Source organism: Podarcis filfolensis (assembly GCF_964270895.1).
Source record: "Podarcis filfolensis genome assembly, chromosome: 1".
Lineage (NCBI taxonomy): Eukaryota > Metazoa > Chordata > Lepidosauria > Squamata > Lacertidae > Podarcis > Podarcis filfolensis.
In genome coordinates, this window is record NC_139604.1 from 30,818,622 (window position 1) to 30,839,195 (window position 20,574).

The 20,574-nt window shown below is 40.7% G+C and overlaps 1 protein-coding gene across 6 annotated transcripts in view; it reads left to right on the top strand.

Moving 5' to 3' along the window:
* Positions 1–20,574, top strand: part of ITGB6 (integrin subunit beta 6) — a 69,076-nt gene that overhangs the window by 28,341 nt on the left and 20,161 nt on the right. For 4 of the 6 annotated variants that reach the window (XM_083578943.1, XM_083578945.1, XM_083578944.1 and 1 more), the window contains exons 3-10: positions 781–852; positions 1,333–1,409; positions 2,112–2,191; positions 7,486–7,690; positions 10,100–10,346; positions 13,006–13,171; positions 14,163–14,324; positions 15,276–15,371. In XM_083578943.1, coding sequence (XP_083435069.1) covers positions 1,349–1,409; positions 2,112–2,191; positions 7,486–7,690; positions 10,100–10,346; positions 13,006–13,171; positions 14,163–14,324; positions 15,276–15,371 — 1,017 coding nt within the window. In that variant the 5' untranslated portion in view covers positions 781–852; positions 1,333–1,348. The remainder of the gene's footprint in view (positions 1–780; positions 853–1,332; positions 1,410–2,111; positions 2,192–7,485; positions 7,691–10,099; positions 10,347–13,005; positions 13,172–14,162; positions 14,325–15,275; positions 15,372–20,574) is intronic. The other 2 variants (XM_083578946.1, XM_083578947.1) reach the window with 1 other exon arrangement.

The window sequence follows — 20,574 nt, forward strand, 5'->3', positions numbered from 1 at the left end:
GCTTTAATACAGCATCCCTCCTCTGTCTGTGATTCAAAAGGTCTGAGATTTCCACAACATCAATAGTAAAACATTTTTAAAAGCAATTTGTGAACAGCTAATACATTCTATGAACAGTGATCTCAGTGACTCAGGAACAGTGTCTTTCAGCCATCAAATGCCTGGGTTTTTAAACTATGCATGAAAGTCAATAATGAGAGGCAGCTGCACCTCACTAGGGAAGGCATTCCACAAACAGGGAACAGCCATTGAAAAGGCCCTGTCATGAGCCAATACCTACCATGCAGCCTCACCACCACCAAGGTGTCACCTGCCGATCAAAGGGTGTGAGATAGTTGATACTGGTGAGCATTCACACAAAATGGCACAAGAGTTGATTTCCCATGCTGCCTGTGTGAATATGTAAATCTCATAAATTTGTGAGAGGAGTCTTTCCCAGCCAAAAAAGGTCTGTCTCAGCCATGCAGAGAGAAACCTCCACACACACACAAAATCCCACTGAGGTAAAATAGCTCCTATGCTGCTCAATGTCCCTGACATCAAGGGCCTTAGCCAGCCAACATTTTAGTAAGCTTAGTGATTATATTTCAAAATGTATTCCAGCAAGCTGACATTCAGATGTGTCTCATAACAGTTTTTACTTTTTAGCCACACACATTTGCTTTTGCTCTTTTTATCCTTCTAATGCAAAGTTCAACATTCTCTGCAAATTTAATCACAACTTCCAACATTGCTGGTTAGGATTACACAGTGGTGACATATACTTTTTTCCCTTTTCAGAACTGGTTTTACAAGGTTCATATCCAACAAGGAAGTTGAGGAAAAAATGGGATTTATACACCTCCACTCCAGGTATTTTACCCAAATAATTCTACCATTCAGTTAACATAGGGAACATCTTTGAAAAACGATATTGGGCCTGTATATCAACTCTAAATGCACTATATTCCAACATTCATGGGTTCCTAATGAGCTCTGTAAGGCTAAGTCTGTGGATTAAAAACAGCAACCAGGAACTCAGGACTGTACCTGTATGAATTCCCCCACCTTCTTCTGACTATATACCTGTCTTCCTTATAAGGGAAACAAGGAAGTAAGATAAAGAATTCCATAACCATGCTGATAGCCCTTAGGCACAGCTTGCAGTTCACCTATCCAGGTGGCACACTGTATTGTTGCCTTGTTTATGTTAATGTAGTGTTCTGGTAACTGAGAATATTTCTTCTAAAACCTGCCTGGACTGAAGTTCTCAATCGTCAAGTTCTCATAAAGTTTCTGCACTGGGCTCATTACGCTGGACATAATTAATTTTGATATGTTTTGTATGTGCAGCCAGATCTGAAAGCGAATGGGGATTGAATTGCTTTGCCTTTTTTTCCTATTCCTGCAAAGAATTAACTATGTACAAGGTAAGGCTCACAGGTGATGTATTAACTTTTGGGAAAATGTCCTATCCTGCTCTTTTAAAAACTTTTTTTAAACGAGTATACTAGTCCTGTTATGCATGCAGCTGTATCTTTCCACTTGACTATCGTGTAGCTGTTTTGAACTGAGTTTCATTCCTGTTACCGAGGCTATGTATGGAATGTAATCCTAAGGACTGCTTAATTTTACAAATGAATAGTGTAAGAATTTACACTGCATCTGTGATTCTGTTCTGTTTTATAGAACCTAATACATTTTTAACTTACAGCACAAATAAATTTCCAGAAAAGTAGCAGCAGTAGAAAATATCTGGTGCACAAAGAGCTGATGATCCAGCTGAATCAGGAATGATAGAGATCAAGTACATGAAACACAATGACTGATTGATACAAAAAAATTTTTTTTTTTACAAATCTTTCTTTTTGCCAGTTGTCACCTTGGGAAAAGCTGGATATTCATTTCAGTCAAGACTATGCTTCAACGTAATTTTGTTTCATAATGACTTCAATTTCACGGCACTTTTTGGTCACCGTTTTGAATATCGACAGACATTCAGTTCAAAGGGTGGAAAGGGTACACTGGCAGGCTGTGTTTGGTCAAGTTGGAACAATACCCAGAACATTTTGTTATCTGCAATAATTATGCTGTGTTCTGATCTATTATATTTCCTTGATTTTTATATGCAGGGAATTGTAATCCAGGGAGTGCAGTGAATTGTAAAGAGTGTTTGCTTTCTGGACCGCATTGTGGATGGTGCTTTCAAGAGGTAAAGTGAATTATCTGAAATATTTTAAAGTAACACCAGTACTTGAAGTTGTTATGAAAAGAGTCTGTCCAACTCTCCGCTCTGATTCTAATCCTGCCCTGAGGGAAAAAATTCAGAAGCTGAATCAAAAGATTTATTTCAGAACCTAAGGGCTTGAGCACACCCAGTAAAATATTTGACTTCTTTTTAAGTAGCTGGTCCCCAGCCCTAAACCCTAATCTACCGCACAAACTAGGTTGTTTACATTCCCCTCCATTTCAAAAAATAGTCTGATCTGTGGCATGGAGAGCTGCTGCTTGAGAAACACAAATCCAAAGCATTTATTAGATTTCTAGCAAAAAGAGGCCTTGCGTATTAATAGCATAGAAAAGTATTTTCCTAAGGATTGCTCAGTGTATACATTTTCTGAGATTTTGCAGAATTTGAAAGTTTTTGGCAAAAAAGAAATATGGTGACAGAAACAGATGGATAAATGACATGAAGCAAAGGCCCATTGGTAAGAAGATATAACACAAATCTATCTGGAAGGGAAAGGGAACTAGGTTTCAGAACCCACCTAAAGAAATAATGTGTAGATCTAGTAAGGGCAATCCATGGGCAGAAACAGGATTGACTCGAAACTCTTTGTTGACAGACAGGGGGCAAATGCCCCCTTAAGGCAAGGTGCTTAGTACTCATGGCTAGCCAAGTCATTTTGGTGCTTAAAGAAAAAAACCCAAAAAGTCCACTCCACCCTGCTCCTGGCAGTAAATAATAATAATAATAATAATAATAATAATAATAATAATAATAATAATAATAATATTGCTGCAGTTACTTAGAAACTGTCATTCAAGGCCAAAGGTACTAATTTTCTGCAATTCTAAGCATGTACAATTCCGCATAGAACTCGATATGTGGCACAATATTTGCATTCCTCACAAACTCAGCTTTTGCTTCCAAAGAAAAGGAGGAGTGCAATTATTATTATTATTATTATTTAATTGAAGGAAAATGGTTGACCTTTCATGACCTTCCTCACTATGCCTAATGATAGGGCCGGTCAAGGCAGAAAATATGTTTTGAATTTCTTCTTGGAGCGAAAATTTTCACACACTGCAACAACTACATGAAAAGATCTATTGAGTGGCCTCTCTAGACTCTTAATGTACAGTCTGCATGTTTTCAAATGACTGTCCACAGTTAAGAGAACTTGAACCTCAGTCATGGACCAGCCACAGCTAAGAATTTTACAGTGTAATCCAATATGTATCAGCTCAAAAGTATATTCCGTTGAGTTCAGTGGAGCTTACTGCTTGGCAAATGGGTATAGGATTATAACCTTAAAGTGCTGTCTACTTTGATGGGGAGATTTGGCCATGTGGTTAACATTCAGGCATCAAAATCAAAAGGAACTGAATGTGCTTAACGTAGACTGAATTGCACTCCTCCTTTTCTTTGGAAGCAAAAGCTGAGTTTGTGAGGAATGCAAATATTGTGCCACATATCGAGTTCTATGCGGAATTGTACATGCTCAGAATTGCAGAAAATTAGTACCTTTGGCCTTGAATGGCAGTTTCTAAGTAACTGCATCAGGCATTATTTTCACAACATATCCAGTACTTAGAGAAAACAGTCTGTGAAACTATTTCTTGTATTCAGAAGTTTCCAATGAAGAAATTATGTTCTACTGTGCATCAATGTTCCATTGTTTGGATTTTCTTGGAATATCCCAAACCTTTATATTTTTGTTTGTTCCTGAAAGTGAACTAAAATAATCACTTTCAGAATACTCCTTTTGTATGGGGTGGCATTCTGAGAAAGAACTAGAAACCTCATTGATTAAGCAAAGAGAGGGGAGAAGCAGCCTTTCAGTTCTTCAGTTCCTCGGTTTCTTCTATACAGCATTTCAAACTTTTAAATGTGCCAGTTGTTTTTTTTAAAAAACTGTACAACTATGTGTAAGCAAATGCTACAGGTACATGTGCATAAAATGCATATATTAGCATTTAAGCATACACAAATGCTGAATTTTCATGAAAATGCTTTTTAAAAGCAGATAATTGCAGATTGTTGTGGAGGGGTACAGAAGTGAATTTAAGACTGGGAAAATGAAAACTGAGGGAAACCAGAATTAACAGGTTCATCCTTCTCTAATCCAACTAGACCAATGCTTTCCCCCCTCACAAAATGCATGTAAATTGTTAATGGTCTTTTTTTTTTTTTTTTTTATTTACGGCTATTAGCCCATAAATTGTTAATGGTCTTGGCAGACCACTTAATTATTTTTCCGCCTGTTGTAGTTCACTGTGTTAGATGCTATTCGATTTTTAAGTGTATCTCAATGGCTTCTTTTATTTATTATACTGGAATTTAATAGATTACATTTTGCATTTCATAGAACGTGAATTGCCATGAAATATAAAAAGCAACAAAAATGTAAAATAAAATAAAATAAAAAGCCTGCTTGCTTTGGAAAAACATTGGAATCAGTCCAGTCAAGTGCAGATTCAGCGATGTTTGTGAAGGAGCCCCCCTGGATTCAACAAATCTTTCCCAGGCACAACACAAGTGTAGGGAATGGAAGTCTCATCTGAAACCTTTGCTTTGTGTTGAATATCAAGCTTGAGGAATAGTTGTGTGAATTGCTGGTGACTTTTAGTTAATCCCCCAAAAGACACTAAACTATTGTTTCTGTTTGCTTTTTTTTTTTCTGAGCATGTCCTTTGCCTTTTCTTTTTCTTTTTCTTTCTTTCCCCTACCTCTTTTTTTGTCTACAATCACCAGCACAGACTGTTGGCTAAAAATACTGAGTCTAAGCGTCCTTAAAATATGGGCTGACGTGGTAATGCATCTTTCTTTTTTTGAAAACTCAGCAGATTCAGAGTGTTTTTCTGGAGATGATCATATGCTGTTGTCTCTAAGCATTTCATAGCAGTAGGTGATTTTTATATATACTGCTTTGGCTGTGAAAGCTTGGTTGCCAAATTAAAAATAAGCCAACATCCCCTTTGAATATATTAATAAACTAAGTTTGGTTTTCATGGAAATATGAGGAATAGCACTCTTTCGAGAAATTATGTTGAAGACGGAAGCACTGAAAAGTCTGTATTGATACTGTTATGGTATATTCTCAGGGAGGACTGCAAAGGCAGATCTTATATTTGTAGATTTAAAATAGCCATGCTCTATTATTTATTCAGTTGCCCTATCTGAAATTGCATGACTTGAGGGGGCAAATGTGCTTAAGACAGTTTTGGTTTTTTTAATGGTTGACAGATATATGGCAATCACAGAGACTTGTCCAATCCAGAACTTTCACATGATCCATTTGGGCAGTGGAACAAAAATGGCCCACTCAGTAGCTCTCTTTGTAAGTTGCTTGAATAAAGAGGAAAAGTGAATATAGAGGGACTGTGGGCTGCACTTTTGACCCACCCGCTATGGCACATGATTCCCCAGCCCAGCCACCACCATACAAGAGTTAGAATAGCTGTCTGAGGCAGGCAAACCTTCAGGCAGTTGCTCAAGATCCATGGAAACCTTTGTACAAAGGGGTAAAAGTGCAAAGGCATCCCTGCCATAGATGACCATGCTAACACATGGATGGCACGGGTGAGACTTGGTGGGGGGGGAGCCTTACATCAGGGAACTGGGTCAGATGTGCAGCCCCACAATCCCACTCTACATGCTTTTCATTTTCACATCAGCAACTAGAAGAGTAAAAGCTAATGGAAGTTTAGAGATGGTAGTCTCTAGAACCACCATCACCTCATCTAACATTAACACAGGAATGGCTCTATTTAGCACACTCTCCCCCCCCCTTTTTTTTTGCTATTATTATTATTTCTGAACTTTGAAACACTTACACAATTTACTTTAAAAATTACAAGGATAAAAATATATTACAAAAAACATATTCCTCCTTCTTTAGAATGATTCCTGAGAATATACCCCAACTCACCCTTCCCAACACGGAAGAGGTTATATCAGAATTGGTTTTTCCCCAGTGACTTTTCTAGAAAAGGCCTGTAAGTGGACTGCTGGGTCACACTTATGCTTGCTATCAGATGCTTCAAAAAATCCTAAACTGATGACATAATTGGACAAACTATTTTTTGAAATGATTGCATGCTTATCATTTCAGATCTATTTCCAGCTTCCTTAAATTATTATATGTCATGCGATATTTCACAAAAAAGGAAACCATAATATATGAAAGTTATTAATTTTGTCAAATTATCTTTTTCTAATTATCACATCTTTTTTTCCTCCTAATTTAGCCACAAGCTATTTATCCATTCTGAGATAGAGGGCATATAAGACACTTCCCAATTACCCAAAGTCTCGCTGTTAATAAGAAACAACAAATAGTCAATAATGTTATCCAATTGATTTCATTTGTTTCCCTTAGATCACCCAATAGAATTATTATTGAGTCTAATTGTAACTGGTCCCTTTGACATTTTGCATGTAACAAAGTAGTTGTTAAAAATATTTTTGTGCTAGGATAACCTCATCATACTATGGGTAGCATTTGAAAGGGACTTGCAAGGTGGAAACGGCTTCTCCTGCCAGCTTCAGTTTATTTGCAAAAGACACCATTGTGTGTCAAGGCTTTATAAGACAGCAAAGAAATACATTTTTAAATGATTTCAAAACTTCCCCCTTGGGTAAACAGCAGTTTTTGAATGCAAGTACTGTACAGGAAAGGCATTTGGAATGCTATACTGGCTCATATTTTCATCTATTCCAATATGCCTTCTTTAGTTATGATGCCTCAAAATGCACTCAACACACAATGTTTGTTCAATGACCCATCCTTAGTTTTGACTTGCAGTTTCTGGCAATCAGAATTTTTGCATATCTTGAGAACTAGATGCACATTATCATTTTGGGCAGAGACTCCCTGACCACAAATTCTATTCTCTGTAATGTGTATTAAATTATATACTGCTGAAAATATTGGTGATGGGTGTAATGGAATGTATGACTATGACATTATAAGCAATGACTCTACTGCATTGATTTTTTCCCCCTATTTAATGAGTGTGCATCCTTGTTGCTGGAAGGGTAAGGTGCAGGAGAAAGAGACTAATCTATTGAAAAAGTCAATTATAAGTACACCCCTTTTGCACACAAAAGTTTCAAAGTAAGTCATAGTTGCACTGTTCTCCTGCGTATCCCCACTTACAAATAGGGATTTGTGACATAACTTATATAAAAAATATTATGCTATGCCTTCAGTCATTTGCAGAATTGGTATCATATAGTGTTGCATTGCACTCTGTTCTTGCACTCTTTGTTTCTTATAGAATTTTACTGATCCATCTGAAATTCTTAGAAGGTGTGGCACTCCTGAAGAGCTTATTTCAAAAGGATGCCAATTGAATTTCATTGAATTTCCTACTTCTGAAGTGGTAATTCACAAAAACAAGCCTCTTAGTGAAGGGCCGCAGGAAAACAACTCAGATGTTACACAGATTTCTCCTCAAAAGCTAACTGTCCTACTGCGGCCAGGTAAGTTGTATTGTTCATAAATGCTATTTTTTAAAAATCATTTTGTAGCTTTGTACATAGCTTCCATTTGTTCATATTAAATATCAGGATGTGAGATGTGACATATTTAGGTTGCAATCCTAAACTTGCTTACCTGAATTGCGCTGAACTTAGAGGAATTTACTTCTGAGGAAACATATTTAGGCTTCTTAAAAATGGAAGTTATGAAAGAACACTTAGTAAAGATGTGTAAAGTTGATGAGCTTCTGGGAAGTCCCGCCCCCTGCCCCACCCCCACCAAGCATCTGTGCAGGGCAAGATTTATTTCCTTGTATTTCTTCTATTGCAACATTCACATGGCACAAAAGCAGCAATTTTTTTAAGGACTCGCCCTATTTTTCTGATTGTAAATTATTTTAACTAATTTTAAAATTGTGCTTTTAAATTGCTGTAATCAGCCCTGGGAACTAACGATGAAGGATATGTAAGAAATATAAAGAATTAAGAATATCTACCAATATCACCTAAAATCATATCTCCCCAACATTTGTAAGAGTGTTACAGATACAGGTCAACTGTTTGTTTGTTTCCTAAAGGCTTGGAAATGGTCACTGCACATTTTATAAATAAATTTGGTAATTGTACTCCACAGCGGCAGTGGCAGTTGGTGAAAGCTGTAGCTGAGATCACATAAACCAACCTTCATATGTAACTGCCTCACACTATTCACAGGCTTCAGATGGATCTCCAGGATAATGATCGGTGGGATTCAACTAATGAGTCCCATCAGCAGAAAACACACATAGATTTTGCCTTGCTCAGTGGAGCTTTCCTCCCGTGAGCACCCTGAAATTTGCTTGAATTCCTCCCATTGAGAAATTAGCATAACCAACATGCTACTTTTTGTTGGCTTTTGCCTACTCAGACAGTTTTCCTATCTATGCTTTTCACACGTGGTTCTTATACTGCTTTGTCAACTTTCTTAAATTACCATAAATATGGAATCAGGGCCAGATCTCAATATTATCTTTTATAATTCACGTAGCACTTTCAGTGTGCATGGCACCACACTCCGTCCCCACTGAAGCTTCACTTACTAGGGTCGTGTGGCTGTGGCTTCTGACAAGATCGCAAGAGAGCCTAGCAAGATCACACAAAGGCCTCTTGCAAGATCTCGCCGGAACCCAGAAGCCGCCCCAACCACTTCTCCTCACTTGACTGGCACTAGGGGGGCATGCCTGCTGAGGTGCCCATAGAGGTGCCCCTTGGAATCTGCCATCTGAGGCGCTCCCCCAGTCTGCCTCATTGACAGGCTAGCCCTGCAGCTAACACAAGAGGAGCCAACACATTTCTTATTCTTTGTGAGGGCTACTATCAGGTGGGGTGACACGGCTGGGGTTGGCGCAAGGGTGGCATCAATCCTCCACCCCCAAGCCAGGTCACCACAAGGGCCTGGATGCCCAGCTGCAACACCACCCACCACCAAAGGTGAGTGGTCCTACTATAAGAGGATAATATTCTGAAATGGGATTTAAAGTTTTACATTGGAAAGAAGAAAAACTGGATGCTAATTCAGTTAAAATCTTGATGTGGCAGTGACAACCGCCTTTCTGACACAGCTTCCCATTTACAAAGTGATCCAAAACTGAAATGTGTGGTGTAAATGTAATGCACATATGATGAATCAACACATCTGCTTGCATTTTTGGAGTCTTCTTAGGGGGGTTGGTAAGAACTCTGCTTGGAAGTGTGGCTATAGAGGCTCATTATGAGCTTCTGAATTTCAGAATGTAAAACTCCTCATCTCATCTCAGATGTGTCCAGAGATAGAAAGGGTACAGAAACTGATGAGTAGGAGGTTCTATATGAGGGCAATGTCAGGAATGCATCCTGTCAAATGATTTTTCCAAAGTTCCCAAGGCTATTCCCCCATGTTTTATTAAGAAGTTTACATGAATGCTGATAATTAACAATCGGCTTTCTACACTTCCAACATAAAATATTTTTCTTATGACATGGTTGCCACAGCGAACCCAAAGTGCATTGACTTCTTCTGTGTTTGTGGCTTGTATAAAACAGCACCCATGTTGCTTGAGATGATTTTATCCATGCCCAGGAACATCCTATACAACAAGCATAATGTGTGAAGGAGGACTTAGGCTGCAATCTCCACTTACCTGGGAGTAGACCCGTTGAATTCTTTGGGCTTACTCTTGTGTAGACACCATTAGAATCACACTGTAAGTATGTCTTTTAGCGCATTGTGATGGCTAGTAATACTGCTGGGAACACTTTTTGTTACAAAGGACCAGAAAAAGAATACTGTGAGGCAACAAGTATAAACAGTTCCAGTCAATATTGCATTTCCCTTTTCACTCTCTAACGACAGCTGTGTTAATTTCTTTTCTGTTTCCCCTGTGGTTTCACAAGGAAATGAAGAAACAATACAAATCAATGTTCGTCAGACTGAAGATTATCCAGTTGACCTCTACTACCTCATGGATCTTTCAGCTTCCATGCATGATGATCTGGAAACCATTAAGGAACTGGGTTCTACCTTGTCAAAAGAAATGTCTAAACTGACAAGTAACTTTCAGCTGGGTTTTGGGTCTTTTGTAGAAAAACCAGTTTCACCATTCATTAACACCGTGCCAGAAGAAATCAAGAATCCTTGCCAGTGAGTAGCAAAAACATCTAGTTCAAATACATTTTGGATCAGATTTCTGTCCTTTTCAGGGGTAGAAGTTAATTTGGGTCTAGGGGGCAGGGTAACCAGTTACCTTCATTTTCAAGGGGGCTCCAGTCTCTTTAGTTGCTATTTTCTTGGGGTATCAGTATTTCACCTTTTACTTGTGTTACATGAATTGAGAACAATAGAAATGTGGGCAGAGCAATCTAAAAGTGTGGGAGGAAGGAGAACCAAAGGCAGATGAACCATCTTTTCCTATACCCTTAGCTCAGTAAAGCAAAGGCTGCCGAGGTTTCCATGGTGGTGAGCAATGTCTCCACAGGTAAGTCTCTGTCTCTAACCTTGGAGAGACAGTCTCTGAAACATCCTGTAGTTTCTTGGAGGCCTTCCCAAGGACCTTTGGATTGGCACCTGAAAAAATTATCTTTCAAATTACTTTTTATTTTTTAATTTTAATCAGACAATTATACATGAATGTGTATTTGTGTGTAGACAGACAGACAGACAGACAGAACAAAAGTAAATGTTGTGAGCCCTTATGTTTGCCAATAGACTTATACTTCAATCCTAGAAGGATAAATACCCACTGTCCATTGCACAGTGATTTGAGGACCTTACCACCTTTGTTACATTTGAACATATTTTTATGAATGCCAATTTCATGTGGATACCTATTTGGCCATCTGAAGGACTTTTATCATACTGTTTGTTTAATTTTAGAAGGAAGAACTGGTGGCTATTTTGTTCTCAATGTGAGGTGACAGTGTGCATATTTTTTCAGCCATTTTCTAATCTATCTTTTTATTTGTTAAATATGACACTTAAAAGAATAAAATAAAAATAAAACTAGACAGACAGACAGACAGACACATTAGGATATAGGAAGGCACTATTTTGCGTTCCTCCCTGTATTCATCACATGCAGCACTGTTTCCATTACCCTGTAGATCAGCTTCTGCCAAAAATCTTGTTATTTGTCTTGCTGCCCGCTCTAGCAAAATTTTGTAACTTAGGTATTTATTTGATTATGGTTTGTGTTCAACAGATTGTTCCACCAGTGCAAAAATTTCTGCTAGCCTGATAGAACTATCTTCTCTCTCCTCCCCACCCCCTACACTATTCTGAGTGTTCTCATGATCCTCTAGAACAGATTTGGGAAGGGCATGGAGGCTCATAGGAAGAGCAGAGGTGTGGGGAAGTCCCATTACACTCGCAAGAATTAGGACCGCAATACCTCAAGGACCTCCTCTCCCCCATATAAACTGACTCAAACTCTGCATTCATCATCTGAGGCCCTTCTTGGTGTGTCTCCTCCACATGAGGCCCAGAGGGTGGCAACATGAGAACAGGCCTTCTCTGTTGTGGCTCCCTGATTGTGGAATGCTCTTCCTAGGGAGGTTCGCCTGGTGCCTTTAGTGTCTATTTTTAGGTGCCAGATGGAAACATTCTTCTTCAACTAGGCCTTGGGCTAATTAATATTCTAGAGCCTTTTAAATGTGTCTGTGGGAAGGGTGGGTATTGTTTCGCTGTTTTGTTTTTAATTATTTGCTTGTTTTTATCTTGTATTTTATTCTGTGAACCACCCTGAAATCTTATGATGAAGGGAGGTATATCAATCTAATAAATCATCATCATCATCATCTTTATACTGGCTTCTGCTTGTGCAGTGCCTTAAATGAATATGGCCAAATGTAACTATTATGTTATTCCACCCCATTCATTTTAGTGCAGAGCAAAAGCAATGAAAAAAACATCATCTTATATGTATTATTCACAGTCTGAAAGTAACAACAGTGAATACTGATCATATTCACTGCATTAATCTCCGTTCCAGACATGGGATGAATAAGTGAAGGCCTGCAATTTCTGCAGCCATTTCCATTTTTGTTGGGAACCTGGGTGATTTGATGCAATGTGTTGGTTGTCTCACATCATCTTTGTGTTGCCTCCTTCTTCTTGAGTTAGACTTTTACCCCTTGTCTCTCCAGAAGCAATTCCACTGATACCAACTACATTTTCTGCTTTTAACACAGCCTAGTAGATTTGTTTCACTGCTTTAATAGTTTTGACCCCTTTCTCCCTGCTGTTTGGAATCTGTCCTTACCTGGATTTGGTACAATCTGGTTTAGATGTTAATTCTTGAACATTTTTGAGCTTATTTTTCCTCAGTTGGAGGTAGTGATCATTTTTGTAACATTAGTTGTGAATTATGAGAGCTTTTACAAATTATAAGGCTAGAGGGAATGTTTTGGGCTGATGGATAATTGATGTGTTGGTCTGGAACAGATGAATTTAAATCCCACTGCAGTTGTAGAGTACTGAGACTCTGTAGTAGTCAAGTCCTGTGAAGTCTCTGTAGCACCCTGCTTTATGGGATCATTATACATTTCACATCTGATCAAATAAACACCGTAAGAACATTTAAAAGATCCGTTTTTGTCATATAGCTAGGGTGTAGAAGCTGAAAGTATCTTTACAAAGACTACAAGCCGCCTTTAAGCTATTACTGAGTGTATGCTAATCTACAAGCATTTGTGGGTAAATAAAGTTACACAGTAGAACATTGTAAATAGCAAAGTGCCATGCTGTATGTTTCATTAATAAGAATTTTCATGTGATCTGCTGCATTGTGTGTCCGTATCTACAGAAGTGTCCCACATGACTGCTCTCCAACATTTGGATACAAACACATTCTGTCATTGACAAATGATGCTGAAAGGTTCAATGAAATTGTGAAAGAACAGAAAATCAGTGCTAATATAGATACTCCAGAGGGAGGATTTGATGCAATTATGCAGGCAGCTGTGTGTAAGGTAAGGAAATCTAAATTAAAACTCTTTAGGTAAGTTCTGTTGCTGTGTTCACCATAGTAAACCACTTCCCACAGAGTCCAAGTTTATCTAACATGAGCAGGACTGAAATCTTAACTTCCATTTTATAAACGCTGATGAATCCAAGGTGCCAAGAAAGTCCTCTCAGCAGCATCTGGTAGCAGTTGGTACCATCAAGAGGGCCTCTGATGCTGACTGTACTGTAAGGCCTGAAATGGTTAGTATTAGGGAGAAGACCTTTTGGGTATTTGGGTCCCAAGCTGTTTAGGATTCCACATGTTAGTACTAGGGATGGAGAAGAAATTTGATTCAGTTTGCATTTAAAGGAGAAACTGCAAATTTTGTACTTTCCGAAACAATATGTGAACTGAAACAGCCATCCTTCAAAATTTCCACTTCTCTGAATTTTGCAGTTCTCCACTCAAGTAATGTGTACAAAAATGCCAATACTAGGGTAAAATGTGCATATAAGTGCATATATCAATGCAGATAGCATTCAAAATGCATTATATTAGGCAATATTGATTTGCAAAAATGTGTGTATTAGAAGAAATTCGCACTATGATTCCAATGAATTTTCATGAGGACATTAAAACAACACCACCACAGTTTCTGTAGAAGGCTTACTAGGAAAAAAAGAAACAAAATTGACAGATTTGCCCATCCCAGCTAGTACTAAGACTCTGAAATGGGCCTGATAGCTTGCCAGCAGCCCACACAGTACATTCAGGACTGGTCATACATTATCCCATTGGGCTGCCCCACACCACTCACTTCTCTGGCAGCTGCATTCTGCACTAGCTGCAGCTTAAGGGCAGCCCCACATAGTCCATTGGCATAGTCCAGATGGAAGGACACTAGAGCATGGACTGTTATGGTTTTTATCACTGAAGCAAGACAATGATATAGAAGTACTGTACTCATACATTACCAATGTATCTGCTACCATAATCTGTTTACATTTTTGTTGCAGGAAAAAATTGGGTGGAGGAACGACTCATTGCATCTGTTGGTCTTTGTGAGTGATGCCGATTCCCATTTCGGGATGGATAGCAAACTGGCAGGAATTGTAATTCCAAATGATGGAGAATGCCACTTGGATCATAATAATGAGTATTCCATGTCAACTGTTTTGGTAATATGCTTCAAGTTCTACACTTTACTCTTCTAGAAATTAATTGTATGTGCAATGTGCACATTCACAGAAAACAAATGAAAGGACTATTGGGGCCATTCCCAACTGAATTTGAGTAACACTATTGGAGATACTTAGATCGTAGAATGCTAGGGGGAGGGGCAGGAATCCATCTGAGAACTAAAACATTTATTATTTTATTTTATTTCATTTGCCTGCCTGCCTGCCTGTCTGTCTACCTAATTATATTGCTATCCCACCTCTCTACTGTTGTGGAATCTAAGGCAGCATGCATGTGATCACCCATCCAGACACTGACCAGACCCAGTCCTACTTCACTTCAGGAAGGTGGTGGTCTTACCTGACTTCAGACTATACCACGGAACACACATTCCTTTTCAGGAGTGTGGAAAGCAACCACCCCTCTTCACATCAGTGTATCAGTCCTTTTTTAAATATGCAGAGCCCTGGATTTCTTTGGTAAATGGCACTGCATTAATCCCAGTAGGGCAGCTCTGTAGCAACTCATATAATAAGATGTGCTACTTGAGTTTTGAGTTGTCACCTGTTTTATTACAGGCATGGTTTCTGTAGTTTTTTTTTATTAGGACTTCAACACAAATACATTTTTAACAGGTGAAGGTTTTTTTTTTTAAATGCCTGGAGATACGTGTTCGGCAACACATCACTGGATAAATTAGCATGCGTTGGCCTGGTGTTGAAGAGCCATGTGCAGGACTGTAAAATAAAACAAATGCAACTTTTCACCAGAGGCATGTATTAAGGATATACATAGGTCCAACTAATCCAGAGATGAGCACACAGAGGCCTCAGTTTCTAGACTCTTCTGTGCTACCATCTTCTTTTGATAAGCCAAAAGACAGCAAAGCCATGTTTTTGATTTAAAGTTTAACTTTTGCTTGATTTATTTTTCTTTATGTTTGTCTTCAGGAATATCCAAGTTTGGGACAACTGATAGACAAGATTGTGCAAAACAACATTTTATTAATTTTTGCAGTGACAAAGGAACAGGTTCCTTTGTATAAGGTAAGAGACATATTTCTTACTTGATCCTCCTGTTCATGTGTGTTAAGATGGCACATCAATACAAAAAGCACTGTAAAGCTTCCAACATCCTCTAATTAAGGATCCTAATCTCTTTTATAGTAGCATAGATTCAGCACACATAGGCACTTAGTCTAATTCGACACTAAAAATATGGAACCAAGACTTATTTAGCAGAAGAACTGCATGCTCTACAAGACACAAAAAATAGAGGTAGTGTTTTTAAGAAGAGGGGAACAAAAATGCCATAGAAAGTATAACAATAGAATAGGGGTTCATACATTATAAAACTTGGTATAATGTTCCCAATGAACAGAGGAAGTCACTTGAGAACTCTGATACAAGGATAAAACTGATGAAGAGATTCTGAAACGTGATGCTTTTTATAACAAGAGTGGTAGCCCACTCAGATAGTGAGGGATGTAGCATTCCAAAGGAAAATGGAATTTTGCAGTCATTGAGAGGTGGTTAGTGTTTCAGGATGAAATAATACTGCAGAGACTGAACGGAAGCCAGAGACTCCTTATCTAAAAACATATCCACTCAATATTTTCCCTTCAGTTCTGAAAGTCCTGTGTTCCCCTGGATATAATGCTCAGCCCATGCAATGAATGCTTTCTGAACAACACAGTCCAGACCACATTTCTGCTCCATAATAATGTCATGTGTGGCTTAGAAAGCTTCCCCTTGTCTCACAGCACTAATATCCCTCCACCAAAGACATTATAGCTCCTGTTGCAGATTATGTACCATATTTTATTTTATCCCTCCCTCCCTCAAACACATTTGGCCTTTGGCCAGGGCGCAGCCTGACCCCCTCCTCTGGCAATCTGCACAGAATTTTGCTTAACTGTTGCCATCAATTTGATTTTAATTAATTTTTATAATGAAATGTTTTTAGAATGTTGGATTGTTTGATTGTTGTTAGCCGCCCTGAGCCCCGCTTCGGCTGGGGAGGGTGGGATATAAATAAAATTTATTATTATTATTATTATTTAAAAGACTGTAAAATATTAATCAGCCAAAGGCCTGGTTGAAGAGGAATGTTGTCGCCTGGCGCCTAAAAATATATAATGAAGGCACCAGGCAAACCTCCTTGGGGGAGAGCATTCCACAAATGGGGAGCCACTACAGAAAAGGCCCATTCTCATGTTGCCACCCTCTGGACCTCACGTGGAGGAGGCACAAGAAGATACATTTATATTATTTATATAATGACATTTTAATGTGTGTTTGAGAGGGAGAGTGTGTGTGTACATGCCAGTGGTGGGTGTGCACACACTTGTGTACACACCGCCCCCTTTTCAGTTAACCTGTGCAGATCACCTGAGGAGACGCATTCTGAATGATCTGGTGACTGAGGAGGGGAGGGAAGAAGAGCAGAGGCCAGGTCTGTCCCTCAAACCGGGTGCAAGTCTCTCCTGCCTTAGAGGAAATAGGCTGCTGAAACTTTGAGCTTGAATGCTCCTCGCTTCTGTGCAACCTGGAGAAGAAGATTGTAAGTACAGTGGTACCTCAGGTTACCGGTAAGTACTTAATTCGTTCCGGAGGTCCGTACTTAACCTGAAACTGTTCTTAACCTGAAGCACCACTTTAGCTAATTGGGCCTCCTGCTGCCGCCGCACCGTCAGAGCACAATTTCTGTTCTCATCCTGAAGCAAAGTTCTTAACCCGAGGTACTATTTCTGGGTTAGAGGAGTCTGTAACCTGAAACGTATGTAACCTGAAGCATATGTAACCCGAGGTACCACTGTATCTGCTTCTTGATTCAAACTATGAGATGTTGTTTCCAAATCACAAACTGTAGTTAAACTATGGATTACTGGAGTCACAAGATCAAACCATGGTTTCTGATCCTGGCTTGTTTCAATAAACCATAAGCATATTGACAAACTTGTTACCGTATTTTTCGCTCTATAGGACGCACTTTTTCCCCTCCAAAAATGAAGGGGAAATGTGTGTGCGTCCTATGGAGCGAATGCAGGCTCCCTGGCTTCAGCGATAGCAAGGCAAAGCCTCCGAAGCCTGCGCTCCGGAGGCTTTGCGTTGCTTCCGCTGAAGCCAGGAGAGTCTGCTCTTTGAGGCTGGCGGTGGGGAAAGCAGCGCTTACCCCATCGCCAGCCCCAGAGATTTGGGGGGCAGCGGGAAGGCGTGCGACGCCTTCCCGCTACTCTCCAACCCGGGTTTGAGGCTGGCGGTGGGGAAAGCAGCGCTTTCCCCATCGCCAGCCCCAGAGATTGGGGGGCAGCGGGAAGGCAGCGATGCCTTCCCGCTACTCTCCAACCCGGGTTTGAGGCTGGCGGTGGGGAAAGCAGCGCTTCCCCCATCGCCAGCCCCAGAGATTGGGGGGCAGCGGGAAGGCAGCGATGCCTTCCCGCTACTCTCCAACCCGGGTTTGAGGCTGGCGGTGGGGAAAGCAGCGCTTCCCCCATCGCCAGCCCCAGAGATTGGGGGGCAGCGGGAAGGCGTGCGATGCCTTCCCGCTACTCTCCAACCCTCCTGTGGGCTTTTGGGGGAGATGGGGGAATTCCCCCACCTCCCGCAAAAGCAGGCAAAAGCCGCGCGCTCTTTAAAGGGGCTCCGTGGCTTCTGCTGGCTTTTCTAGGAGGTGGGGGAATTCCCCCACCTCGCAGAAAAGCCTGCAAGAGCCGTGCAGCCTTTAAAGAGCGCGCAGCTCTTGGGGGCTTTTCCCCAAGGAGGGAGAAGGGACTGACTGGCCGAGTCCGTCCCTTCTCCCTCCTGTGGGCTTTTGCGGGAGATGGGGGAATTCCCCCACCTCCCGCAAAAGCAGGCAAAAGCCGTGCGCTCTTTAAAGGAGCTCCGCGGCTTTGCTGGCTTTTCTAGGAATTCCCCCACCTCCTAGAGAAGCCCGCAGGAGCCGCGCAGCCTTTAAAGAGCGAGCGGTTCTTGGGGGCTTTTCCCCAAGGAGGGAGAAGGGACTGACGGGCCGTTTCAGTCCCTTCTCCCTCCTGGTCGAAAAGCCCGCAGGAGTCACGCGGGGCTCCTGTGGGCTTTTGCGGGAGGTGGGGGAATTCCGCCACCTCCCGCAAAAGCAGGGAGAAGGTCTTGGAGTAGCGCACAGGCTGCGTGCAGCCTGTCCACTGCTCCCAGAGCTGGGGGGGGGGGAATCATATTTTTTCCTTGATTTCCCCCCTGAAAACTACGTGCGTCCTATGGTCCGGTGCGTCTAATCGTGCGAAAAATACGGTACTTTAAACCAGGAGACAAATGACTCCAGTCGCCTCAAAGTTGCAGGTTATTGAGCCTGAGCTTGTCCAGCTGAGAGGCTTCAGGAAGTAGTGCTAAGTGCTGCTCCACCAACAGAGACAGAAGTGCACTGTGGAGAGCCAACACTTTCTTAGCTGGAAGCCCCCAGACACACTGAAGGAAAGCTCCACTAGTGGGGTGGGTGAAAATGTGTTGTGGGCAGGCATAAAGATGCCATATCCAAAGCATCGTAATTTCCCCAGCACACCTGCATTAATGGTAGGATTCTTATGTCAATCCAAGGGCTGGTGTAGAAACATAGAACTAGAGTTGGAAGGGACCACAAGAGTCATCTGGGCCAACGCCCTGCAATGTAGGAATCTTTTTGCCCAGTATGGGGCTCAAACCCATGACCCTGAGAATAAGAGTCCTATACTCCACTGACTGAGCTATCCCAGTGGGTAATTAAAGCGGCCCCCAAAACCTCCCCTGCCCATAGTGAAACGACATAGCAATAGCTTTGGTGGTTGTTCCACCATCAAATCTCACCTGGCACCCCATGCCCACTGCTAGTGCCCCTATGCCCATGCCTATTCTTTGTCCCAGCAACCCATATATGAATAGTAGGGTTGCCCTGTAAGAAACTGAACTCTGCAATTCGTGTATCATTAGAATTAAGATTTCTTGCTGAACAAGGGACTCATTATTTAGTTAGACACAATCGCAGGTGCAGTTTGACCCTAGATGTCACTCCATATGTGGAGATACACAATGGAAGCCCTCACTGTATCTATGTGAACAGATTTGGACCACCATGTATGAATACAAACAGGAATGTCTACCTCCAAAAGCTCAGTTTCCAGCAAGTGTCAGTCAATTAGTATTGCACACAGACAAGATTTCCATACATATAAAGAAGAGCATCTTTAGAGAGAATCCTGGTGTAAGCTGCAGCCCCCTTCTCATACAAATCTCCCGTAGAAATAGACTGGAATACAAGTAAAAGCCCCCAAGATTAGATCTAACAGCTTGAAATAACTGGCATCACAAATAGAGGGTTATGTTTTATGTGGAATGACTGAGAGTGGTGTTATGCTACAGTTAACAGAAATCCTTTTCATTTCTTTGCATTACAATATATACTATTTAGATAGGTAGATAGATATTATAAAATTAGTATTTTTAAAATATGTAGATGAAATCTATAAACATGTTCTCAGAGGGGTTTATAGTAAAAACAAATCAGAAATGCAAATATAAATCCATAAAACCACCAAGAACATCATTTTTAAAATGAACAGCCCATGAAAAATTAATTTAAAGTAGGAACAGATTTAAAGGTCTAGGACAGTTTTTAAAAAGAAAAAGAATGAAGTATTTTTATAGTGCCAAAATTGCATCAAGGTAGGCACCAGACAAGCCTTTCTGGAGAGAATGTTACATGACCAAGGTGCCACCACTAAAAAGATCCTTTGTCCAATAGCACCTCAGCTGAAGAAGCAGCCTCAGAAGAAGATCTTTAGATCTGAATATGTGCACATGGAAACAAGTGATCCTAGAAGTACCCTGTTCCCAAGTCGTGAATACAGTCATACCTCTGGTTGAATGCGCTTCGGGTTGAGTGTGTTCAAGTTGCACTCCGCGGCAACCTGGAAGTAACAGAGCACGTTACTTCTGGGTTTCGCTGCTTCTGCATGAGCAGACATTCAAAATGATGTCACACGCATGTGCAGAAGCGGCGAAAAGCGATGCACGCGTGCGCAGATGTGCCATCGCTAGTTACATTTGCTTCTGGATGCGAACAGGGCTCCAGAATGGATCACATTTATATCTAGAGGTACCACTGTAACCTTAAAGGTCAAAACCCTGAGCCTGAATTGATTTGGAATCACAGTGAGCCAGTGAGCTGGCAAACATCAATTAATATGCTCATATCCCCCTTACCTTCCCAAGCCCAATTAGCAATCTTGCAGCTATG